The sequence below is a fragment of the Eptesicus fuscus genome, chromosome 5 (genome assembly GCF_027574615.1).
Source record: "Eptesicus fuscus isolate TK198812 chromosome 5, DD_ASM_mEF_20220401, whole genome shotgun sequence".
NCBI classification, from domain to species: domain Eukaryota; kingdom Metazoa; phylum Chordata; class Mammalia; order Chiroptera; family Vespertilionidae; genus Eptesicus; species Eptesicus fuscus.
Window position 1 is genome coordinate 65,595,530 of NC_072477.1, and position 26,472 is coordinate 65,622,001.

The 26,472-nt window shown below is 48.5% G+C and overlaps 1 protein-coding gene across 2 annotated transcripts; it reads left to right on the top strand.

Moving 5' to 3' along the window:
- The first annotated feature begins 4,950 nt into the window (after positions 1–4,950).
- On the top strand, positions 4,951–24,233 carry RPAP1 (RNA polymerase II associated protein 1). Of its 2 annotated transcripts, none has more exons than XM_008143026.3 (25): positions 4,951–5,000; positions 5,772–6,016; positions 6,324–6,472; positions 6,753–6,842; positions 7,287–7,407; positions 7,997–8,218; positions 10,166–10,345; positions 11,282–11,397; positions 11,672–11,770; positions 12,573–12,674; positions 13,323–13,490; positions 14,073–14,255; positions 14,382–14,516; positions 14,610–14,780; positions 15,274–15,431; positions 16,063–16,221; positions 16,373–16,574; positions 17,006–17,115; positions 17,311–17,506; positions 17,717–17,869; positions 18,087–18,229; positions 18,916–19,672; positions 23,224–23,400; positions 23,548–23,607; positions 23,715–24,233. In XM_008143026.3, exons 2-25 carry the CDS (start codon positions 5,836–5,838, stop codon positions 23,862–23,864), a joined length of 4,182 nt encoding a protein of 1,393 aa, XP_008141248.2. In that variant the 5' UTR covers positions 4,951–5,000; positions 5,772–5,835; the 3' UTR covers positions 23,865–24,233. The 2 variants fall into 2 exon arrangements, with proteins under 2 accessions (XP_008141248.2, XP_054572312.1); XM_054716337.1 differs by lacking the exon at positions 4,951–5,000 and adding an exon at positions 5,126–5,191 and having other exon boundaries at positions 5,576–6,016.
- Positions 24,234–26,472: the final 2,239 nt, after the last annotated feature.

Genomic DNA, 26,472 nt, shown 5'->3' on the forward strand with positions numbered 1-26,472 from the left:
ATTTGGGGTTTGATCCTGGTCTGGGCGCCTACAGGACGCAATTCGATGTTTCTCTCTCTCTCTCTCTCTCTCCTTTCCTCGCTCTCAAATCAATAAAAATATCCTCGAGTAAGGATTTAAAAAAATAATTATATCTGGCTGTCTGTATTTCTCTTTTTGACTTGGCCCTCTTTAACTGCAGCCTGGCAACTGAAGCACTTCTGACTCTATTTTTATAAAAAATGTTATTATAGAATATTTTTAAAAGTTTTTATTTACTGATTTGAGAGAAAGAGAAACATCGATTTGTTGTTCCACCCATTCACACACTCACAGGTTGATTCCTGCACGTATCCTGAACAAAGGTCGGACCTGAAAGCTTAGCAGCTCAGGAGGACCCACCAACCTACTGAGCTACATGGCCAGGACTTGCTGGAGTTTTTAAAAGCAAATCTTAGCTACATAATTTCAGCTGTAAATATTACACTACATATCTGTAACAGACTTTAAAAAAACTCTCCACATATAGATCCAGATGGTTATATATAGAAATGTTTATAAATATGAGTATATATAACAGTATATACATATATTTCCATTGTTAGCTGAGAAGGGTCAAAAAGGAAGACACCCCCATGGCAATAAGCATATCACCCAAATCTTTGTTTCTAATACCATTTTCTAATAAAGGGAACCAAAAGTTGCCCTAACCAGTTTGGTCAGTCAATAGAGCGTTGGCCTGAGGACTGAAAGGTCCTGGGTTTGATTGCAGTCAAGGGCACATACCTCCGTGGCAGGCTCGATTCCTGGCCCTGGTTGGGGCACTTCCTTACTTTCTGGAACTATAAAATGCTCCAGGCTCGATTTGTCTATTTCCTGTCCCAATCCTAGAATCAGCCATTTTTCCAAGGACTCTTGGTTTCTTTTGTTGTTGTTGTTAATCCTCACCCAAGGATATTTTTTCCACTGATTTTTTAGACAGAGTGGAAGGGAGGGGGAGAGACAGAGAGAGAGAAACATGGATGTGAGACACATCGATTGGTTGCCTCCATATGTGCCCCAACCAGGGCCCAGGGATCTAGCCTGCAATCGAGGTACATGACATTGACCAGAATCGAACCCAGGACCATTCAGTCCGAGGGTCAACACTCTATCCACTGAGCCAAACTGGCTAGGGCCAGGTTCAGTTTTTTGGCATGAAGCTTTTTGAGGAAATGGTTTGTTCTGTACTTCCAATTGTATCACATCAGGAGGACTTTTAAAACTGAGAACAGTGATACAAGGAAGGGCCTAGGGCAGTGGTCGGCAAACTGCGGCTCAAGAGCCACATGCGGCTCTTTGGCTCCTTGAGTGTGGCTCTTCCACAAAATACCACGTGCGGGCACGCACGTACAGTGCGATTGAAACTTCGTGGCCCATGCGCAGAAGTCGGTTTGCGGCCTGGGCGAGTCTATTTTGAAGAAGTGGCGTTAGAACACTCAAGGGGCCAAAGAGCTGCATGTGGCTCGAGAGCCGTGGTTTGCCGACCACTGGCCTAGGCCCTAGGGTAACAGGAGAGGGGCCAGGTGGAGAAATGAGCATAAGCTGGGCTGCTTTGTATTCCTTTAAGTTCATTTGTCCTTGAGTGTGGCTGGCAAATGGCATTAATTGGGTTTCTGCTATCTATCTCCCTGAGTGGGGTGATTTAAGCTACTAGGTGTGCCGGTTAATAGTACGGATTTTGTAATCAAAGAAAACACCATAATTTCAAGAGAAACATCAAAAGTGCTTTATTCAAAATGATGTCCATCACTAGCTACACATTCCCCTATCTTTCAGGTAATTTGTAGATACTGTCCCAATAGAACTTTTCTTGTGTTTTTTTTAAATATATTTTTTATTGATTTTTTACAGAGAGGAAGGGAGAGGGATGGAGAGTCAGAAACATCGATCACCTGCCTCCTGCACACCTCCTATTGGGGATGTGCCCACAACCAAGGTACATGCCCTTGACCAGAATCGAACTTGGGACCTTTCAGTCCGCAGGCCAACGCTCTACCACTGAGCCAAACCAGTCAGGGAAGAACTTTTCTTGTTTTGAGGCAAACCATTCAGAGACCCAATTTTCACTTCTTCCTATGTTTTGAAGTGCTGCTCGGAAAGTGTGTGTGCCATCGATCAGAACAAGTGGTAATCTGAAGGAGCAAGGTCTGGTGAATATGGCGGGTGGGTTAATACTTCCTTAACTGGTTTTGAAGTGTGTGATGGTGTGTCATCACGAAGCAAAATTACTTTGCTGTGTCTTCTGGCCCATTCTGATCATATTACGATCAAAGCCTGGTTCAAATTGATTATTTGTTGACGGTAGTGATAAGTATTAACAGTTTCACCTGGTTTTATTATTTTTTTAATATATTTTATTGATTTTTCACAGAGAGGAAGGGAGAGGGATAGAGAGCTAGAAACATCGATGAGAGAGAAACATCGACCAGCTGCCTCCTGCACGCCCCCTACCGGGGATGTGCCCGCAACCAAGGTACACGCCCTCGACCGGAATCGAACCTGGGACCTTCCAGTCCGCAGACCGATGCTCTATCCACTGAGCCAAACCGGTTTCAGCTTCACCTGGTTTTAGAAGCTCATAATACACCACACCTTCCTGATCCCACCAAACACAGAGCATTGTCTTCTTTCCGAAGCGATTTGGCCTTGCTGTCGATGTTGATGGTTGACCTGGATCAACCCATGATTTTGTGCGTTTGGGATTCTCAAAATAAATCCACTTTTCATCGACAGTCACAATTCAATGCAAAAAAGACTTTCTTTCGTGTGTTGAAGCAACATTTTACTGATGACTTTTTGGTTTTCCATTTGTATTTGGTTCAGTTGATGTGGCACCCATTTTCTTTCCTTTAAAATCTTTCCCATTGCTTGTAAACAATCGGAAATTGTTTGCTGAGCAAAGTTTAATCTTTCTGCAAGTTGTTTTTTAGTTTGACACTCATCTTTATCCAATAATGCTTGTAATTGTTGGTCTTCAAACTTGGTTGGTTGACCTGGACATTCTTTGTCTTTCACATAGAAATCATCACTTTTAAAGCATTTAAACCAGCGTTCACAACTTTCTTGAGATGGAGCATGTTCACCAAAAGCTTCCCAAAGTATACGATAACGTTTAGCAGCACTTTATTTCAAAATAAAATAATGAATTAAAACTTCCCGCAAATGCTCTTTTTTTGGCACGAAATTTGACATTTTTAAGCCTAAAAATATCTATGATGTTAACACCTTCAGCAAATTTGACATATGAAGTTTTGAAGCTTGTTGTCAATACAACAAAATAGCATACATATCAAATCGCATATATATCAACATATGTGTAACTCCATGTATTGAAAAAAATCCGCATTATTAACCGGTACACCTAGTTCTATAGAATACCTGAAAACTTGTTGGAAATGCAAATTCTTGGATCCTATTCCAGACCTACTAAATCAGAAACTTTTAAGGATGAGGACCAGCAATCTGTTTTAACAAGCCCTCTAGGTGATTGGTGCCTGCTGAAGTCTGAAAACCACTGGATTAATTATTGGCTGCCCTAAGATGGCCTTCAATCAAGCAATGACTTACTAAGGTCCTAAGTGCATGGCAATATGCTGGGTGTTGAGTGTTATGGAAAAGAAGGCCTGCCCTAGCTGGTTTGGCTCGATGGATAGAGCATCAGCCTGCGGACTGAAGGGTCCCAGGTTCGATTCTGGCCAAGGGCACATGCCTGGGTTGTGGGCTCGATCCCCAGTAGGGGGCATGCAGGAGGCAGCTAATCAATGATTCTCTCTCATCATTGATGTTTCTATCTCTCTCTTCCTCTCCCCTCCTCTCTAAAATCAATAAAATATATTTAAAAAAATATATTTTTAAAAAAGAAGGCCTGATGCCCCCAAGGAACTCACAGTCTATTCAAGGGAACAAGACACATGCTAGCTATAGTTGATATTTAGTAGTGCTTCCCAACGCGTCACACAAGTGGTACAGATGGAATGTTCCAAGACAAGTTCAGTGATTAACCAGGTTGGCCAAGGTTTTAGAGTTGACTCCAGCTAGGCCTTAAAAGAAGAGAAAGGAAATAGATCCAGAGACAGAGAAGCACAGAACAGACTGCAGAATCTCAGAGGGAAGGCAGGGGAGGGTGGGTGGGTGGGAAGAGATCAACCAAAAAACTTGTATGCATATATACATAACCCATGGACACAGACAATAGGATGGTGAAAGCCTGGGGCTGGGGGTGAGGACAGGCTAGAGGGGGGGGGGGGAGACCTATGTAATACTTTCAACAATAAAGATTTAATTTTTTTTAAAAAGAAGAAGAAGAGAAAGGCCCTGGCCATTGTGGCTCAGTTGGTTGAGCATCATCCCATGCACCTAAAAGTTGCCCATTCAATTCTGGGTAAGGGCACATGCCAGGGTTGCAGGCTTGATCCCCAGTGGGGGTGTGCAGGAGGTAGGCGATGGATGTTTCACTCTCACGTCGATGTTTCTCTCCCTCTCGTTCTCCCTTCCTTTCTCTAAAAATCAATTTAAAGAAAAGAAGAAGAAAGACTTTGGGATAGGGTGGAAGGGAAAACAAGATTTCCAGAAAGGGGCACTGGCATGCACAAAGGCAGAATGCTCCCTGAGGAAATGGCCTTGGCGGCAGTGGGCTGCTTTCTGCTCTCTTCTCTCCGCAGCTGCGTGCTGGCATGTAGGGTGCGGTTATCCGCGCTGGTGAGAAACGCTTTGCCTCTGTCGTGGGTGTTGTATGTGGAGAAGGGCCAGTGCCTGATGTACGGCCGAAGGATGTGTTCTGTCAGCACAGAACTCACGTCGTGGACACAAGGCCCGCGGAGCGCCTTAGCGCTCACTGGTCCCAAACTCCGAGCCGCCAAACCCCTGAGCAGGCGGAGCCAGGCCGGGGAGGCGGGGCCTCGCTGGGAGCGGAAGCTCAAATCTGGCGGCGGCGGAAGCCGGCTGGTTAAGATGGCGGCGCCCAGGGAGCCCGGGAACGAGTAGGTGGCTGGGCTGGAGAGACGGCCTTCGGGGGATCTCGGCGGAGGGCTCTGGTGCAGAGTATTTAGTTCCTCTGTCAGAGCCCGCCCGCGTGCGTCTGGGCTGCACAGGAGCGGCCGCGGCCCCGGCCCCTTGGGGTGTGGCGGTCCCGGGCGCGGCCCTGCATCCCCAGCAGCCAGGCTGAGACTCGGTGATTTCTCTTCGCGGACGCGGGTGGTCCAAGAGCACGCGCGACCGCGCAGCCTACGGGGCGTTGTGGGGCCCCGCAGTGTACAAGTGTCTTGGTGATGTTTACTCTTAAGTATTTTGTTATTTTTTTATGCTATCGTAAGTGGAATTGTTTTTCTTAATTTCACTTTCTGATCGTTCTTTGCTAGTATCTAAAAATACAAATTATATATATATATATAATTTTTTTACAGCCCAAAGTGTTTTACTAATTCAATACTTTTAGTCCGGGCATGTTTGCTCCAATTTGATAGAGTCCCCACTCCCTGGTATTTCTCTACCTGGCTCCTGGTGCATTTTCCTTAGTTCCCCTCAGGTTGTAACTGAGACTTTTTGTCATCCACAGGTTAATACAACCTAAGTTACCAGTAAATATTGTTGCTAGGCTGATGATATCAACGAAGGATAAATAGGAAAGGAATGGCAATAAGGCACGAATGAGGAGGAATGAGTTGACATGAATCCAAGGAAAAGGTCTTCTTTGATGCACAATAAAGAGAACCAGGGTTCAGTTAAAGAGGGCCCATCTTTATTGCTTTTAGGGGTGAATGAGAGGGAGTCCCCACACGGAAGCAGTTGCACTGGGGAGGCAGCTGGAGTGTCAAGATGCTGTCCAGACCAAAGCCAGGGGAGTCGGAGGTGGACCTGCTGCGATTCCAGAGTCAGTTTCTTGCATCTGGTGCAGCCCCAGCAGTACAATTGGTGAAGAATGAAAGTAGAAGAGGTGCCAATGCTAACCTGGACCAGCCTCGGCTGCAGGATCAGCGGGATGTGGTGATGCTGGACAGTGAGTGGCTGTGTGTGTGAGGCTGAGGGGGAGAGGGTACAACATCAGGGTCTCCTTCCCCTTCCTGTTATGGCTGGATTCTACCCATTATTATTTCATGCACTGCATAGCCTCTGTGGCTGCAACTCCATTTTACATAGGAAGAAACTGAAGCTCAAAGAGGTTAAGATCTTGCCCAAGGTGACACAGCTTGAGTCAGGGCTCCCCAGTAGCTGACTTTCTTTCTTTGGCTTTCCCCTAGCCTTCAGACTCTACCTGGTAAGGTATGAGTATCCTCATATCTGTCTACTGTTGTTTTATCCCTCAGATCTCCCAGATTTGCCCCCAGCTTTGGTTCCTGCTCCTCCAAAAAGAGCCAAGCCCAGCCCTGGCCGTCCCCTGGCTGACCATGTGGACCCTGAAGAGAGGCTGAACAGGCATGATCAGCACATCACTGCTGTCTTGACTAAGATTATTGTGCGTCTCACCCTGACTGAGTGGGACAAGGCATCCTGGGGCACAAAGGATATTGGGTGGGGGTGGTGAGCCTTATGAGTAAAGGGTGATTTAGAAAGATGGGACTTTATTCCCCTGCAGTGAGGTGGGGGTCTGGTGTAGGATCACTGTGCCCTAAAAAGCAAGGTGGGTTTATCACTTCATAGAGTGAGATTCTAGTTATACAGAACTGGGGCTACTAGCATAGGCTCCAGCCTGGGGAAGTCTCTGTGTCCTCACTTCTTTGTCCTCTGTTGCGCAGGAACGAGATACAAGTTCAGTGGCTGTGAATCTGCCTGTGCCCAGTGGTGTCGCATTCCCCCCTGTATTCCATCGCTCACAGGAGAGACAGGTAGACAGGGGTAACCATAGGTGGTACTTAGGGTACAGTCAAGTGAACTTCCTAGCGCATCTTCTGCAGATTGGGAAACTTAATAATAAGCAATTCTGATGTTAAAGTGGCACCATACTAATTACTTTATATGCATTCTTTTATTTAATCCTCATAATAACGATGTAAGGTAAGTAACATTATCCCCATTTTTTCAAAAGATAAATGACTTGTTCAACACCATATATCCAATAGATAGAAGAGTCGGAAATTCAACCCAATTCTATCAGACTTCAAGACCTGTACTCCTATAGTGGCCTGCTTTTTCTGAGGACTAGGGATGTGACCGTTGGAGATTAAGCAATTTGCTTTTATCTCTTTGTCCCAGTGACTAGTATGAAGAGGTTGAGAAGAGAATGGGGTAAGGAATATCAGTCTCACCTGAGTTTTCTTTTTGCTCCTTAGAGGAAGCCAGCAACATCTGGTAAGAGAAGCATCTTTGCCCAGGAAATTGCAGCAAGGAGAGGATCTGAAGCCAGCATCCCACCAGTTAGAGGAGTTGTGTCTACCCAGGACCAACCAGAGGGTGAGCTGGGGTTGAAGAGGCATGAGCTTGGCTTTTTTGTAACGCAGGATGATAGAGTGATCTTTGGATATACATGTTCCCTGCTTCAAATATGAATTGCATTTGAGCCATTTAAAGAGGAAGCTGTTCTATATCCTCATTTAGAGTATTGAATAAGGGTGGCTTAGGTCCACATCTGGGACTTAGGAGCAGGGAGAGAGCAGGCCAAGGACAAGGATGGAAATGGCAAAGACAAAAAAAAAAAAAAAAAGAAAAAAGAAATGGCAAAGACTACAAAATAAAGATAGAAGCCAAGATTCCTTTAATAATGCAAATTATTGTGGAAGAGCTGGGGGCATGCCTTTAACATGCAGCCTGAACATCTAAGAACATGGTCAGAAAGTAGGATGTTTCTAAGGGAAATCTTCTCATATAAGTCCAAGGGGAAGAATGAGTAGGAGGTGGAGGTAGGGATCTCTGCTCTGTGCCTAGGAAAGCTCTGGGGCCTCCATCTCTCTCCAGGCCTAATGGGATTGGAGAAGAGGGCCAAAAAGCCCAATTGGTACGAGGCAATGATGAGGCAATGAAACTGATCATACACTTCTTCCAGGTGCTGTGACCTGTGAGTCACTCACACCCAGGGAGCAGGATCACCAGCTTCCATGTGGCAGCCAGAACTTCCAGAGACCCCATCTGGTCACAGGAAAGGGGCTCAGGGACCAGGAGGCTGAGCAGGAAGCCCAGACCATCCATGAAGAGAACATAGCAAGACTGCAAGCTATGACTCCTGAGGAGATCCTGCAGGAACAGCAGAGGTTGCTCGCTCAGCTTGGTATGGGTACCTGGCTTTCCTGCCAAGGCTGGGCTAGGAAGGGACTGCTACTTATTGAGGAAAGCTTACTGTGATTGCCAGGCATTATGCTGAGTACTTTACATCATTCTGTCCTCAAACTGTTCCTGTGAGGGAGGTGGTACCAATCTCGTTTACTTATGGAAAAAACAAAAAGAAAAAAACGTGAGGCTCAAAATTTTAAGAAATTGCCCTGGCCGGTTGTTCAGTTTGTTAGAGTAACGTCCTGATGCACAAGGTCATGGTTTTAATCCCTGGTCAAGGCGCATACAAGAAGCAACCATTGAATGCATAAATGAGTGGAACAACAAATCGATGTTTCTCTCTCTCTCTCAAATCAATGAATAAAAAATTTTATAAAGCAGTAAAAACAAAAATTAAAAAAAATTTTTTTATTGATTTCAGAGAGGAAGGGAGAGAGAGAGAGAGATAGAAACACCAATGATGAGCCCTAGCCGGTTTGGCTTAGTGGACAGAGCATTGGCCTATAGACTAAAGGGTCCTGGGTTCAGTTCCAGTCCAGGGCACATGCCTGGGATTGTGGGCTCGATCCCCAGTTGGGGGCGTGCAGGAGGCAGCTGATCAATGATTCTCTCTCATCATTGATGTTTCTATCTCTCTTTCCCTCTCCCTCTCTAAAATCAATAAAAATATATTTTTAAAAAAGAAAAGAAAAGAAACATCAATCATGAGAGAGAATCATTGATCAGCTGCCTCCTGCACACCTGCTACTGATGATCGAGCCTGCAACCTGGGCATGTGCCCTTGACTAGAATCAAACCCAGGACCCTTCAGTCCGCAGGCCAGCGCTCTATCCACTGAGTCAAACTGGCTAGGGCCAAAACAATTTTTAAGAAATTCTCCCCCAGATCACATAGCTGGAAAGAAACATGGATGAGATGTAAACCCAGGTCCATGTGGTCTCACAGGCCCTGATCTTAACCACTCTGCTGTGTGTATTGTACTACCTAGTATAACAGCTATTCTCTAGTATTGCTGCAGTACACTCTACTATATGATGCTCTACTATACTAATCCTCCCTCCTAGTTTCTGTGCACCAAGTCAGTCTTATTCCAAACTATATCTAGCCTGGCCTGTGTTGCTCAGTAGTTGAGCATTGACCCATGAACCAAGAGGTCATGGTTCAATTCCTAGTCAGGGTATATGCACAGGTTGTGGACTTGATCCCTGATGTGGGGCATGTAGGAGGCAGCTGATTGATGATTCTCTCTCATCATTGATGTTTCTTTTCTTAAAATATATTTTTATTGACTTCACAGAGGAAGGAAGCGGGAGAAATGGAAACATCAATGATGAGAATCATTGATTGGCTGCTTCCGCTTCCTGCACCCCACCCCCACCCCCACTGGGGATTGAGCCCACAATCTGGGCATGTGCCCTGACTGGAATCAAACTATGACCTCCTGGTTCATAGGTCGACACTCAACCACTGAGCCACACTGGCCTCGCTGATCATTGATGTTTTATCTCTCCCTTTCTCTGAAATCAGTCAGTAAAACTATATCTAGCACCTATATAGAGCATAGCTTATATTAGGTTTTTAGTGAATATTTGTGCATAAATAAATTAGCTACAAGTGAGAGAAATTTTCCCCCTAAATGCCTTCATTTTCACCCTTGGCGACATTCATTCATTTACTCCACAGCCACTTTGGGCCTATGACCTGGAGCCAAGCACAGGGATGGGCATAAACATGGGCCAGTGGACTGTGAAGGTGGAGGCAGAAGTGGGCAGGCAGGTCCCAGTGACAGTTATGGGTCATTGAGGCCCCACCAGAGCCCAGGGGCCTCAGTCCAGGGCTGGAAGTAGCTTGGTCTTGGCACCTATAGGCAGTATTCAGGTTTCAGGTCTAGAGGAGGTTAGGGAAGATCCACCTTCATCCCCTCTTTCCACCCCCTCTCCTCTAGATCCCAGCTTGGTTGCTTTCTTGAGATCTCGCGGCCATACCCATGAGCAAGCGGAAGAAAAGGCCATCAAGGAGCAGAGGGCAGGAGGACCGTCTGTAGAGGTCACTGGAGAGGAGCCCATTAGGCCAACTTCTGCCAGTGACCCTAGGCAGGAAGATGAGCTGGAGCCAGGAACCCCAGGTTTGGAGGAGGGGGGCATCTTTTGGGGGAATAAAAGGAGAGGAAAGAATTCCTTCTGTCGGATGAGAAAAGAGAATCGCCTCTGTCCTTGAACATCTAATGTGAATCTTCGTTATTGCCTTGAAATCTGTCTTCCTTTATGGACATGTATATTCTTTCTGCACATGCTTCCTGTTTTCCTGTCCTGTTACTTCTCCTTTTCCCCCTTCCCTGGTAAAAGGCAGCAATGTGTGATGGCTGAGTGGCCCCCTCCCCCGGCAGAGCATCTTCTCCCTGCCTTGGCAATAGCTGCCCCAGCTGTGGTTCCATCCATCCCAGTTTTCTGCTTCTGCTCTCAGAGTTGGGGGAAAGATGGCAGGGCCAGGATGATGGGAGAAGAGTGATGCAGGTCTTATCGATATGCCAGACCTGAAGCAGAGAGGCCAGTGGGAGCACTCATTTCCCAGGAACTTGATTATTTTATTAGTGATTAACAAAAGAAGAAATTGAATTATGAGAGCCAGGACCTCCTGCCCCTGGATGAGCTCCAGGCCAGCTGAGCAGGTTGGGTGTGCGTTGGGGTGAGGAAGGAAGAGGTGGTTGGTGTGTGTTTTTGTATCTTGCCTCCCTGAAGCAGTATAGCTACCCCCACTCCTTGTCCCCTCTTCTCTGCTCCTGTGGGAGGTTGATACTAAAGAGTGAGACTATTTTTTCCCTGATATATGTGGTCCTCCCTTCCTTCTCTGCTCCTTCTCTCTTCTCTTCTTAACTTCTCCTCTTCCCTTTCCCCTCCCAAGGAATCCTTGGGGTCAGTTAGGGGCTAGAGCCCATGGACTAGGTATGTTCTGCCATATCGGGGCCAGGACATTTGCCCAGTTCCCAGGATGAAGACTGGGACCCCAGTGGCTCAGTGAGCCGAGTCCCTTAGGGAATACTACTCTGCTTCCATCTCCCCAGCTCTGGCACTGCCTGTGGCCCCCCACAAGGAGTGGCTGCACATGGACACTGTTGAGCTGGACAAGCTCCATTGGACCCAGGACCTGCCCCCACTCCGGCGGCAGCAGACACAGGAGGTGAGGAGCTCCAGCTGGCCTACAAGGGGTGGATTGGGTGAGAGTGGAGCTGCGGCTCTTGTACCCAGAACCCAAGCTCAGGTCCTTTTGTTCCTTGAGCTTGAAAAACATCTCTTCTTGCTCACCTTCCTGGCACCGTAGGCCAGAGGAGCCCATTTCTAATCAGATGAAGAGTCAGGACCTAAGACCGAAGAGGCCTGGGATTAAAGGTGAGGGTGGGTGTGGGGAAGTTGCTGCTGCCCCAGCCCATAGACCTCTTTTCTCTTCCCATTAGAGGATGCAGGCCCGATTCAGTCTTCAAGGAGAACTGCTGGCTCCCGATGTGGACCTACCCACCCACCTGGGACTGCACCACCATGGAGAGGAGGCAGAGGTGATCATGGGGCCCAGGGAGGACTGGGCAGCTTTTAACAGCCATGGAAAAGGACCTCTGGTCAGATGCCTTGGCCCTCCTATTGCGGTTCATGGCCCATTGCATCCATTCAGGTTCTTAGCTCACAGTCTTTCTCCTCGTTCCCTCACTTTCCAGTCAGTTGCCAGTTCTCTCACTTCCCCTTGATGCTTCTTAGATAAGAGCCTTGCTCCCTCTTGTCTGCTCAGTCACCATGTCTTCCAACTCTCTGCCATGTCATTCCAGTCCACCCCTCTTGAGGCTGCCACGCTGATTCCCTCTGGTCCAGCTCAGGCCAACTTGCCTTAGAAAGTTCCCTGGCTCTTTAGCCCCATAAGACAGTCCTTCCATAGTCTGTCCCTGCCCCCTCACTTCTGCCGCACCATTCTGTTGCCCTCTCCCCACATACATCCTATGCTTAAGGACCTCCAGGGCTCAGCTCCTGAAGCCTGCTCCAGGGAATGAATGCCTTTACCCTGTGCTCCAGGCCAGGCCATGGAAGCTCTGCCCACCCACTAAGAGCACATCACTTCCCAGTTTTCTCTTCTTTCTCTCCTGTTGCAAATTAAATACTAATTATCTTCCTTCTAATCTGCTTTATGTCATGGTTATTTGTATGCATATCTTATCTTCTTTACCAGTTTGAGGATCTTTTGAGAGAGAGATGTATCTTTGTCTTCCCCGTGACTTCTAACCCAGTGCTTGGCATATAAGGGTTGCTGTGTATTTGTTGGGGGTGCTGCCATGTATCTTGACTCTTTGTGACTTCTTGTCCCTGCCCCAGAGAGCGGGGTACTCCCTACAGGAGCTGTTTCACCTGACACGCAGCCAGGTGTCCCAGCAGAGAGCGCTAGCACTGCATGTGTTGGCCCGGATCATCAGCAGGGTGAGTGGACTGCTGGCTTGGTCCTTCCCACCCTCACACCTCACCTCTCAACCTTAAGACTTTCCCACTTCCTGTCCTTTTCACTCTGGCTCACTAGTCCATACACCAGCTGTCTGGGTCAGACTGAGAACAGATGGGCAAGTGAATGGTTTAGGACAGGATGGGGAATGTCTGGCCCTGCCAAGGCATTAGTGGTGATTTAATTAAATGTTTGACCAAATATAGCAGGCTATATTTGTTGTTGTTGTTAATCCTCACCCGAGGATATTTTCCCATTGATTTTCAGAGAGAATGGAAGAGAGGGGGAGAGTCACAGAGAGAAAAACATTGATGTGAGAGAGACACATCAATTGGTTGCCTCCCACACGTGCCCTGACACGGGCAGAGGTCAAGCCTTCAACTGAGGTACAAGGTACATGCCCTTGACCAGAATCTTAACTCGTAACCCTTCAGTCTGCGGGCCAATGCTCTAACCACAGAGCCAAACCAGCCTAGAGCAAGGCTAATTTTAAGTTGGTAATTTTGTGTGGCCTGCGAATGATGTTATAAATACCCAAATGGCCCATGGTAGAAAAAATGTGTCCCACCCTAGTTTAGGACAAAGTCTCTGTAACTTCCTCCTGCATGCTTTTCTCCTCTTTCTCCCAGGCCCAGGCTGGTGAGTTTGGGGACCGTCTAGTGGGCAGTGTCCTGCGCCTTCTTTTGGATGCTGGTTTCCTTTTCCTGCTACGCTTCTCCCTGGACGATAGAGTGGATGGGGTCATCGCAGCTGCTGTTCGCGCTCTTCGAGCTCTGCTGGTGGCTCCTGGAGATGAGGTACAACAGGGATAAGAATGGGGCTTTCTTATATCAGGGTCCCTACTGTTCCTGTGGTCGTGCCCTCATTGTGCTCCAGGCAGAGCAGAGGATGGGATAGCAGCATCACCATCTTCTTTTAAAGGCCACAAAGCCTGGAGCCTTACCCTTCTCTCTCTCTCTCTCTCTCTCTCTCTCTCTCTCTCTCTCTCTCTCTCTTTCTTTTTTGCTTTGTTTTGCTTTGTTTTGTTAGTCTCACTCAAGGATATTTTTCTCATTGAGTTCTAGAGAGAATGGAAGGGGGTGATGAGAGAGAGAGAGAGAGAGAGAGAGAGAGAGAGAAACATTGATGTGAGAGAGACATATCGATTGGTTGCCTCCTGCTCATGCCCCAACCAGGCCAGGATCAAACCTGCAACCCAGGTAAATGCCCTTGATCAGGAATCTAACCCGCCACCCTTCAGTGCATGGGCCGATGCTCTATCCACTGAGTCACAGCGGCCAGGATGCCCTTCTCTTATTTGTTGATGGTTCCACTCTCTATTCCTGGGCCCATTTCGTGCTTGACCCCTTCTTCCTACCCCATTCTCTTTCCTCTGGCAGGAACTCCTCGACAGCACCTTCTCCTGGTACCATGGAGCTATGGTGTTCCCGCTGATGCCCACCCAGAAGGACAAGGACGATGAGGATGAAGATGAAGAGCCCTCAGGAGAAAAAGCAAAAAGGAAGAGCCCTGAGGAAGGAAACCAGCCTCCATCTGACCTGGCCCGACATGATGTCATCAAGGTAAAGATGCTGGGACAGCTGCCTCTGTCCCATGACCTCGAGGGCATGCACATGTTAGGCAAGAGGGGTCATCAAGGCCTGGGGTCCAGCTGCATTTGGCAGTAGATTTATCTCTCTCATCCCCAGGGGCTTCTGGCCACCAATCTGCTGCCTCGGCTGCGCTATGTGCTAGAGGTGACCTGCCCAGGACCTTCCGTGGTCCTTGACATCCTGGCAGTACTCATCCGCCTGGCCCGGCACTCCCTGGAGTCAGCCACAAGGGTGAGAAAACGGAGACAGAATGGGAAGAGAGTCCAGCTGGGCCTGGTCTTGACCCTCAGCCTCCCTACCTCCCTTCCCTCCTGTTCCCCACAGGTCCTGGAGTGCCCTCGGCTGATAGAGACCATAGTTCGAGAGTTCCTGCCCACCAGCTGGTCCCCTGCGGGGGTGGGGCCTACCACCAGTCTACACAACGTACCCTGTGCAGCTGCTATGAAACTTCTTCGTGTCTTAGCCTCAGCTGGTAGAAATATTGCTGCCCGGCTGGTAAGCAGGACACAGGACGGGGGTGGTGGCGGTGGTCCTCAAGACAGTGCCGGGCTAAGGGCTAAGCATGGCCACCGGACTCTGGGTGGGGTGCTCATGCCATCTTTCTCTTTGTCTTGATCCAGTTGCTTAGAAATGCAACAAAAACCACCAGTCAGAAACCTAGTCAGCTGGAGCCTAGTGTATCCTGTAGGCCTACTCTGCTCTCCTGTGAAGGGAGGGCTCCCAGGCCAGAAGAGCCACATACAGATACGCACACATCACCCATAGCCAAGTAGCCCTAGAAAAGGTGCCCAGCGTGTGCTTGCTAAAAGGGAGAGGAAGGGGAAGGTGGGAGAGGCGGGCAGGTGAGGCAGTTACACCCTGGCCCGGAGCTATGGAACCGGAGGGGCCTGGAACAGGGCTAAATTGAGTCAGTCTCCATAGTGAGGAACCTGAGGTTACTTGAGACTCCCAGCTGACCCTGATCCCCAGACTTCCTGTCCACCCTCAGTTGAGTAGTTTTGATCTCCGGAGCTGCCTGTGCCGCTTTGTAGCTGAGGCTCCTCAGGAACTGGCCTTGCCCCCAGAGGAAGCTGAGATGCTGAACACGGAGTCCTTCCGCCTGTGGGCTGTAGCAGCCTCCTATGGCCAGGGCTGTGACCTTTACAGGTGAGGAGAGACAAGAGGTAGGCTCCCTGGGAGACCCCCAGTTCTGCACTCTTGCCTAACCTGACGATTCAACCTTGCCCAAGGTTGCAAGCTTGGAGGGAGGCTGAAAATGAGGACGAGGGATTCTGGGAGTAATGACCAAACGGGAGAGGGGAACCAATTCTGTGCGGTTGTGTAGATCAGGTTCCCCGTTGGGGGAAGCCTTGAAGGGCTGCCTCCTTCCCTTCAGCCCCCAACTTCCCTTCCTTTCCTCTTTTTTTTTTTAAAAAATATATTTTTATTGATTTCAGAGAGGAAGGGAGAGGGAGCGAGAGAGAGAAAGATTAATGATGAGAGAGAATCATTGATCGGCTGCCTCCTGCATGCCCCACACAGGGTATTGAGCCTGCAGCCTGGGCATGTGCCCTGACTGGGAATCGAACCGTGACCTCCTGGTTCATAGGTTGACACTCAACCACTGAGGCACGCCGCCCGGGCTCCTTCCCTCTTGAAATCTCCCAGGATTACCCAGCCTGGGGTCTCTCCCTCTGGTCCTCCTTAACTATACTGCAGAGCTCTGGGGCAGGCCTGCCTTGTACTTACGTCTCTCTCTCTCTCTTCTACACTGAGAGGCAGTCATTGTTCTCCCCAGGGAGCTATACCCAGTGCTGATTCGGGCCCTGCAGGTCATGCCTAAGGAGCTCAGCACTCACCTCTCACAGCCCCTGTCCATGCAGCGGATAGCCGCATTGCTCACTGTCCTCACCCAGCTGACCTTGGCAGCCAGCAGCACTGCCCTGCAACCCAGCAGGTAGGTTACAGCCCTCAGCGGCCAGGAGAGACCTCCTACCAGGAACTCTGGGGCAGGCAGGAGAGTTCCTCCCCAGGGAGAGGGTGGCTAGAGCTTAGAGGGGTGTCCAGGCAGCCAGATCCTCACTGTGGCCCCTTTGGCATTCCTGTAGTGACTCTGCTGAGGCTGGTCTGTCGGCCACCCCTTCCTTGATCACTTGGACACAGGTGTCTGGGCTCCAGCCTCTTGTGGAGCCATGTCTAAGACAGACCTTGAAGTTGCTGCCCAGACCTGAGATGTGGAGAGCTCTGGGCCCGGTGCCCACTGCCTGCTTGCTCTTCCTAGATGCCTACTACCAGACCTGGAGCCAGCAGGTAGGTGTTGCCCGCCTGCCTTCCACCATGCCCTGGGTGCCCTGCCTCAGTCTTAACACTCCACCCTCTTTCTCTCCTCACCTCTCCACTCCTGCCTCCCAATCCCACATTCTCCTACTTTCTACCTTTTCCTTCCTACCTTTCGTTCTCTTTCCACCTCCATACTCAGTGGAGCTTCCAAAAGCCATGGTGGGGACCCGAGAACCCCAGCAGCAGCTCTGCCTCCATGGAGCCCTTATGCTCTCTCAGGACCCCTCTCAGCGGGTTCCAGAGCAACCTCAGGGTCTTCTCTCCCGCCACAAGCGTCAGAAGGCAGAAACCTCCAAACACTGACTCTTGGGCTCTTGGAATTATGGACTTGGCCTGGGTCCACAGGGTCTAGGAGATGGGTGTCCTGGGCTGTCAGCTCAGTGACCCCCTTGGTCCTCCAGCCAGACTTGTGCCCAGGGGATTGGCTTCAGGACATGGAGCGCCTGTCGGAGGAGCTGCTACTGCCCCTGCTGAGCCAGCCCACTTTGGGCAGCCTGTGGGACTCCCTTGGGTATGTGCTGTGTGTGTGGTGGGGAGGTAGTTGTTCTCCTTGTGGGACTCCGGGGTCTGCCTCCCTGGTCCATCCCAGGTGGAAGCCCTCAGCCTGAGGGAAACCTGACTCCTATTAGGCCTCAGCTGGGGACTCAGGAAGGTGGGCACTGGTCTGCGCTGGAAAGCCCCTCTCAGTTTCTCCGTTCTGCCTCAGGCGCTGCTCTCCTCTCTGCAACCCACAGTCCTGTGCTCCGGTCCCTGAAGCTCTGCCCAGCCTCGTGTCACTGGGCTGCACAGGAGGTTGCCCCCCTTTCAGTCTGGCTGGCTCAGCCTCACCCTTCCCGGTTCTCACTTCCCTCCTCACTCTCTTCAACACGCTGGCCCGGATCCACAAGGGGCTATGTGGCCAGGTGAGCCCTGGGCACCTGGTTAGATTCCAGGCAGGGGGCCAAGATGCCAGGAGTCAGAAAGAAAGTGGGGAGGGCTCCCCTTGGGGAAAGGAGGCCTCTTCTGCCAGCACCCATTTTTCTGAGTTTGGCTGGGGAGAAAGCCGCCACCTGGGGACCCCCAGGAGAGATCAGCATCACCTTCTAGACCTGAACAAGCTTGCTTCTCCTCAGCTGGCTGCTGTACTGGCTGCCCCTGGACTCCAGAGCTACTTCCTCCAATGTGTGGCTCCTATGGCTGCCCCGCTCCTCACACCCTTCTCTGTGTGGGCCCTGCGCCACGAGTACCACCTGCAGTATCTGGCACTCAGCCTGGCTCAGAGAGCAGTAGGTACCCCCAACCCCCTACCCCGCTATCTACTCCCTCTGCCCCACATTATCTGCATTCTGCTTCTGTGCAACCTGTGCTGCTCCTGGCAGGCAATGCAGTTTCTACTTTCCTCCAGATACGCCCTTCAGCACATATCTTTGCTTATGTCCTCATCCTCACTTCTATTTGCTTTGTCCCCTTTCAACCCTTGAGCCCCCCACCATCTGTCCACAGGCAACATCCCAGCCGGTGCCGGCCACCAATGCTGCCCTCCATCATGGCATGGCCTTGGCTCTGCTGAGCCGGCTGCTGCCCGGAAGCGAGCACCTTGCCCATGAGCTACTGCTGAGCTTTGTATTCCGGCTGGAGTTTCTCCCGTAAGTCCAGAGTTGGTGGCATCAACTCAGCCCTTTGAGATGAGTACTGTGGTTATTGACAGAAGCAGGCTTAAATTGGGAGACAGGAGACCTGGGCTTAATTCTCTTTCTTCCATGGATTACCCTTAACCTGTCTGAGCTTCCATTTTCTCATTAGTGAAATGAGTTGGTGATTACCACATTAGAGAATTATGAGACTTCAGCGTGACTGTATGGTATATAAACTAGTATACACATGTAATAGCCAACAGTTCCGAGTGCTGACTTTGTGTCTGGTATTCCCTTAAGTATTTGACTATCTTTTAAGCATTTTACCCTCACCATGAGCTAGGTATTACTATTTTTTAAATTATTTTTTAATTACAGTTGACATACAATATTGTATTCGTTTCATGTGTACAACATAGTGATTAGACATTTACACACCTTACAAAGTGGTCCCCCAATAGATTAGCATTTCCATTATCACCGTTTTACCATGAGGAAACGGAGGTACAGAGACGTTCTGTAAACTTGCACCTAGGCAGCTGGCCCTAGTGTCCGTCCTCCGAACTGCCACCCACACATGAAAGGGTGTCGGGAACTGGGAAGACCTAGGAACCTCTCTGGGAAGCCCTGGAGAGCTGGCATGGCCTTCTGGGTGCTGTGGGTCCAGCCCTTATTTTAACTTTTGGGTTCTGTTACAGGGAAAGAACATCAGGGGGTCCAGAGGCAGCCGACTTCTCGGACCAGCTGTCCTTAGGGAGCAGCAGGGACCCTGGGTGTGGGCGAGGGGCTCTGCTGGCTCAGGCCTGCCAGGACCTCCCCAGCATTCGCAGCTGCTACCTGACCCACTGCTCCCTGGCCCGAGCCAGCCTGCTAGCCTCTCAGGCCTTGTACCGAGGGGAGCTACAGCGAGTCCCAGCTCTGCTGCTCCCCTTGCCTAAGGAGCCTCTGCTGCCCACTGACTGGCCTTTCCTGCCCTTGATCCGCCTCTACCACCGGGCCTCAGACACCCCCTCAGGGCTCCCTCCTGCGGACACTGTGGGCACAGCCATGCGGGCCCTGCAGTGGGTGCTAGTTCTGGAGAGCTGGCGCCCCCAGGCCCTCTGGGCTGTGCCTCCTGGTGCCCGCCTGGCACGGCTCATGTGTGTGTTCCTGGTAGACAGTGAACTGTTCCGGGAGACCCCAATACAACGTCTGGTGGCAGCCCTCCTGGCCCGGCTCTGCCAGCCTGAAGTCCTGCCAAACCTCAACCTGGATTGCCCACTGCCTGGCCTGACATCGTTCCCTGACCTCTATGCCAACTTCCTGGAGCATTTTGAGGCTGTCTCTTTTGGGGACCACCTCTTTGGGGCTCTGGTACTCCTTCCCCTGCAGCGTCGGTTCAGCGTCACCTTTCGCCTTGCCCTCTTTGGGGAGCACGTGGGAGCCTTGCGAGCTCTGGGGCTGCCTCTGACCCAGGTACTTTCTCAGCCCAGCACAGCCTATCGTGGGCACCTACACTGGGCTTTGGGGGCAGTGGTGGCAGTGGGGAGCTTGGGGAGCCTCCGGTTCCTTACCTGCCTCTTGGGGGCTTTGAGGAGATTAAGAGAATCCATGAAAAGGGTTTAACGTGGTATCTGGCGTGTAGTAGATGTTTGTTCAAGACACAGCTTCTTGCTCATGAGGTGCTATGATCTAGATAAGAGATGTCCTAAATCCCCAGGTAGTTCTAAATTATTCAGATTTTAGGTGCTAAGTCAGTATGCAGAGAAAGGAAAGTTGGCTTCCCATAAGGAGAAGGCTTTGTGGAAGAAATGGCAATTGACCTAGCATTGCCCAGGAATATACCTAGTGGAACAGCATGAGCAAAAGCTCAGAGGCAGAGAATAATATGACAGGGCCTGGGAGGAGGGAGAGTCTAGAACAGATTTAAGTTTGGAAACTTGTTGGAAAAAAGCTAATAAAGTCTTAAGAGCGCCTCAAATATCAGCCTAAGGAGTTAAATTTATAAACTGTAAAGAGCTTTTTTTTTAAGACTTTTTTTTTTTTGCACTGTGTAATTCTTTTATTTTCTGCATATTAGTGCTTTACCAACACTACAACCATTAAAAACACAATTCCAGGTACTTTTACTTTTTAGTTTGGGGCAATCAGTCTACAGACTCATTTACTTATATTAGACAAGATTAACCTCATTCAAAACTTACTGTAGTTTATAAATTCACATAAATACAGAAATTGATGCAATTAAACAAAAACTTCAGGATCTCAAGATTTTGTTTTTAAATTTTCATTATAACATTCTGATAAACTTAAAATAGAAATATTTTAGTATATAAATATATTTCACATGTATATAAAATATGAATGTATATTTTACATAAAAACTACATTTTTTAATTAAAAAGAACATTATTACCTTAATGTGGTTTTTTAAAATATATTTTATTGATTTTTTACAGAGAGGAAGGGAGAGGGATAGAGAGTTAGAAACATCGATCAGCTGCCTCCTGCACACCCCCCATTGGGGATGTGTCTGCAACCAAGGTACATGCCCTTGACCGGAATTGAACCTGGGACCCTTCAGTCCGTAGGCCGACGCTCTACCCACTGAGCCAAACCGGTCAGGGTTTAATGTTATTTTTAAAAAATAATTCTTTAATATATATTTTTATTGATTTCAGAGAGGAAAGGAGAGGGAGAAAGCAATAGAAACGTCAGTGATGAGAGAATCATTGATCGCTGCCTTCTACACATCTCACACTGGCGATTGAGCCCACAACCTGGACATGTGCCCCGACCGGGAATCAAACAGTGATCTCCTGGTTCATAGGTCGACGCTCAACCACTGAGCCACGCCAGCTGGGCACCTAAATGTTCTTAATGTTCATAATCCCACTGTTCAGTGGTAACTATTTTGATTTTGATTTATCTTTTTCTAGTCTTATTTATATGCATATATATTTTTATAAAATTGGGATCACTGCATGTTTTCTTATGATTACATAATAAGTATTTTCCATATCATTAAGTATTCTAAGAAATCAACATTTGTTGTTGTTATATAATAATTCATTGTGTACCCCACTTTATTTTATCGGAACCCATTAACGTTGTTTCTGATTTTTTTTTTTTTTTAAATATATTTTATTGATTTTTTTACAGAGAGGAAGAGAGAGGGATAGAGAGTCAGAAACATCGATGAGAGAGAAACATCGATCAGCTGCCTCTTGCACACCCCATCCTGGGGATGTGCCCGCAACCAAGGTACATGCCCTTGACCGGAATCGAACTTGGGACCCTTGAGTCCGCAGGCCGACGCTCTATCCACTGAGCCAAACCGGCTTCGGCACGTTTCTGATTTTTGCTATTTTAAGTAACTTTATGATAAAGACTATGACAGCTTTATCTCTCATAATCATTTCTGCACAGAATTAATCATTTTATTTTATTTTTTTAAGAGAGGAAGGGAGAGAGAGAAAAAACATCTATTGGTTGCCTCCCACACGCACCTCAACTGGGAATCAAATCTGCAACCTGGATATGTGCCCTGACTGGAAATCAAACCCACCACCTTTTAGTGTATGGGACGTCACTCCAACCCATCCACACCGGCCAGGGCAAGAATAATTTTTTAGAAAGAGAATTGCTGGTCCAAAGAGCATGAATTTTTGAAAGGTTTAATGAGAGCCCTGGCCAGTGCGGCTCAGTTGGTTGGGCATGGTCCTGTGCACAGAATGGTTGCCCTTTCGATTCCTGGTCAGGGCACATGCCCCGTGGCAGACTGGATCCCCAGTAGGGGGTGTGCAAGAGGCAGCTCATCAGTGTTACGCTCTCATTGATGTTTCTCCCTCTCCCTCTCTAAAAATCAATAAAAATAATGAATTTTTAAACGTTTTAATGAGAGATTTTTTTTCAATCCTCACCAATGGATATGTTTTTATTGATTTGAGTGAGAGAAAGGGAGAGAGAGAAATAGCGATTGGTTGCCTCCCAAATCGAACCAGCAACTCTTCAGTGTACAAGATGTCGCTCCAACAGAGTCACACCAGCCAGGGCTGAAAGGTTTGGTAATATAATTGAGCGGTTGGACATGACATTTTAAAAGTTGTTTTGGTTTGTTTTTGTTTTAAAATATATTTTTATTTATTTCAGAGAGAAAGGAAGAGAGAGATAGAAACATCAATGATGAGAGAATCATTGATTGGCTGTCTCTTGCATACCCTCTACTGGGGATTGAGCCCACCACCTGGACATGTGCCATGACTGGGAATCGAAATGGGACCTGGTTCTTAGGTTGACACAACCACTGAGCCACACCAGCAGGGTGAAAGTTTTGTGTGTGTTTTTAATATACTTTTATTGATTTCAGAGAGGAAGGGAGAGGGAAAGAGACAGAAACATCAGTGATGATAGAGAACCACCGATCAGCTGCCTCCTGCATGCCCCACATTGGGGACCAAGCCCACAATCTGGGCATGTGCCCTGACCAGGAATCGAACCCTGACCTCCTGGTTCATAGGTCGATGCTCAACCACTGAGCCACGCCAGCCGGGCTGAAAGTTTTAATTTTATGTAGATTAAACAGGTAGTAGCAATACACAACTGCTTCTGTTTCCCAGTTTTCCTGGCTTTCCAGCCTTTTAGTCTGTAACCTTATCCTTGTGATACAGAGGCAAATATGTCTGTCTAGGACAGTGGTTCTCAACCTTTCTAATGCCGCGACCCTTTAATACAGTTCCTCATGTTGTGGTGACCCCCAACCATAAAATTATTTTCGTTGCTACTTCATAACTAATTTTGCTACTGTTAATGAACTGTAATGTAAATATTTGTGTTTCCCGATGGTCTTAGGCTCTCCAGCAGCGGTTCTCAACCTGTGGGTCGCGGCATTAGAAAGGTTGAGAACCACTGGTCTAGGACCTGACCTCTGCCCTCATGATTTGATTCATGTGAACCATTCACCCTGTTGTCCAGTGGTAACATATTTCCACCCTCACCCTCAGCATATTTCATCTCCCCTGTCACAGTTGCCTGTGTCCCTGGAATGCTACACCGGGCCTCCTGAAGACAACCTGGCCCTCCTTCAGCTCTACTTCCGGGCCCTGGTTACTGGTGCACTCCGTCCACACTGGTGCCCGGTGCTCTATGCCGTGACTGTGGCTCATGTCAACAGCTTCATCTTCTCCCAGGATCCAAAGAGCTCAGTAAGTTACATCCCCATCTCCAGAGGGAGGAAGGGAGCCTGCAATTGCATTTCCTTTGGGCCAGCTGGAGAGGAGGTGAGGGCCAGGAGGGCCAGCGACGGGGACCAGTCCTTGGCCCAGTGCTACTTCTCCCTGTTCTACCTCTAGGATGAGGTTAAGGCTGCCCGCAGGAGCATGCTGCAGAAAACGTGGCTGCTGGCAGATGAGGTAGGGTGGGGAATATCCTGGAGGGAGGGAGAATAAAGGGTCTTTGGGGACAGAGGTCTCAACAGGATCTCACTACCCACTTCCTAACGTTTCTTCCCTCTGTGCAGGGTCTCCGGCAGCACCTCCTCCACTATAAGCTTCCTAACCCTACCCTCCCAGAGGGCTTTGAGCTATATCCCCAGTTGCCCACTCTACGTCAGCAGTACCTCCAGAGACTGACCTTAGGGATGACCCAAAATGGCGTATCAGAGACCTAGCATAGCTGCCACAGATGAAGAGATGGATACATTCTCCTGGAGTTCACCAACAGATGCCTGGCCAGACAAGAGGGCTTTGTATCCTAAGGAAGGGCAGGAGACGAAGGAGCAGAAGGCTTGCCTTCCTGGGATTAGGCTGTTTGAGGTTTTTGGAGCAGGGTGAGCCCTACCATTACATCCTAATATCTGGAGCTCAGGATCTGGGGCTTCTAAGGATCAGTGCTGGGAGTGAAGGGTGATTAGCTATTCACCCCTTCTTGGAGACAAGACAAACTAAATAAAACTCTCCCTCTCCTCCCGCTGACCCAGCCTAGAGTAGATAAACGTTTTAATTATGTACTGAAATAAACAAAATTTTTTCTCCTGGGATTCTGATTTGGACTGATTTGAGATATGTTAGTTCAGAATTGGTATCAAGGGTTGGGTTATCCTAAGGGAGAAGTGTGAGAGACGGGAGGAATGAGTGGAAGGTGACAACTGAGTCCACATGTGGAGACAACAAAAATGCAGCTCTGGAGTGCAGCCAGGCCAGGGCAGTGTTCTTGGGATTGTGGGCACTCTGGAAGGACTCTCACAGTGTCCTTGAAGTACAGGTATCCTTAATGAAGCAGGTCAGCATCTTATCTGTGGTCCCCTATTTCCATATCCTGAGATATGAAGAGGCCAAAAGACTATTGCAGTAGTTTTCTGTTTGGGCTGTTATAACGATACCATAGACTGGGTGGCTTATAAACAGAAATTTATTCTCCCAGTTCTGGAGGCTGGAAAGTCCAACATCAAGGTGCTGGCAGATTTGGTGTCTGGTGAGGGCCTGCATCCTGCCCATGGACAGCTCTCACATGGCAGAAGGGACACAGGAGGTCTCTTGTAAGGGCACTAATCCCATCCTACCCAACAAGGGTGGGATCCTAATCACTTTCCAATGGCCCCACCTCCACATACCCTCATATTGAAGTTTAGATTTCAACATAAGAATTTGGTGGGGTTACACCATTCACTCTTTACACTGTTCTACAAACACCCCTTCCGTTATGGACTTTATTGGTGGTAGGCAAAGCTGAGAAGGAGTGGGTCAAAAAAACAAACAAACTGGTTCCTTGATTCATCTCTTTCTTTTGAGAGAGTTTCTAACACAAGCTGTCGTTTGTTATGTGGAATAACTTATCGTTGTATTTACAGGTGATCAGAATGAGTATGTTGTGCCCTGTCAGTAGGTAGAACCCACTCCCCATAAATGGAGTTGCTGAACACAGTATTATAACAATATGTTTTACTAAGCAACCACTTTATCTGCAGTAATTCCTAAGCTTACCATATGACAAAAGTCACCTGGAGAATGTGTTAAAACAGATTGTTGGGCCCTACACCAGTGTTTCTGATTCAGTAAGTCTAGGGCAGTGGTCGGCAAACTCATTAGTCAACAGAGCCAAATATCAACAGTACAACGATTGAAATTTCTTTTGAGAGCCAAAGTTTTTAAACTTAAACTTCTTCTAACGCCACTTCTTCAAAATAGACTCGCCCAGACCATGGTATTTTGTGGAAGAGCCACACTCAAGGGGCCAAAGAGCCACATGTGGCTCGAGAGCCGCAGTTTGCCGACCACGGGTCTAGGGTGACATTTGCATTTCTAACAAGTTCCCAGGTGATGCTAATGCTGCTGTCCAGGCTCCATCCCCCCTGAGAACCATTGGCTTACAGAGACCTTGCAAAGGATATTCTGTGACCTCGTAGTGGGATATCTACAGTTAAAGAGGGCATAGGCACCAGAGCTTTTACAAAATCACTGTTGTATCTACACCTAGCAGTATACACTCATAGAATTGTACCAAGTACCTAACTACTATAGCTTCGTTTTCCAGTGTTTTATATTAAATACTAGAGGCCCGGTGCACAAAATTCGTGCACGGAGGGGGGTTGTCCCTCAGCCTAGCCTGTACCCTCTCCGATATGGGACCCCTGGAGGGATGTCCGACTGCCCGTTTAGGCCGGTGGGATCGGGCCTAAACAGGCAGTCGGACATCCCTCTCACAATCCAGGACTGCTGGCTCCCAACTGCTTGCCTGCCTGCCTTCCTGATTGCCCCTAACTGCTTCTGCCTGCCAGCCTGATCACCCCCTAAGCTTTGCTTCCCCTGTTGCCGGCGGCAACCCTGGCCTGCTCTCTCAAGCTCCATTCTGCCACCATTTGTTTGAATTTGTTTACCTTCTATAATTGAAACTTTGTAGCTTGAGTGGAGTCTTAGGCCTGGCCAGGGCAGGCGGAAAGCTTGGCTTCCTCTGTTACCTAGGAAACCTTGCTCTCTGTGGCTGTAGCCATCTTGGTTTGGGTTAATTTGCATACTCACTCTGATTGGATGGTGGGCGTGGCTTGTGGGTGTGTTGGAGGTATGGTCAATTTGCATATTTGTCTATTATTAGATAGGATATGCTTCAGCCTATAAAATTAGTACTTGGTGCAAAAGAGTGAGGAAGATACAAAACTGAAGGCTGAATGGCCCTCACCGTTGTAGGATGCCTTGTGATTTGCTGAACAGTTTTCCTTCCTATGACTTTTATAGATGGTGGGGAAACTGCCTCAGGACAGGTGTGACTACACCATCACCCAT

Coding starts and splice junctions, on each gene's coding strand:
- RPAP1 (XM_008143026.3), top strand. CDS start 5,836: ATGCTGTCCAGACCAAAGCCAGGGGAGTCGGAGGTGGACCTGCTGCGA. Junction 10,346..11,281: donor GCTGGAGCCAGGAACCCCAG/GTTTGGAGGAGG, acceptor CCATCTCCCCAG/CTCTGGCACTGCCTGTGGCC. Junction 19,673..23,223: donor TGGGGCTGCCTCTGACCCAG/GTACTTTCTCAG, acceptor CCCCTGTCACAG/TTGCCTGTGTCCCTGGAATG.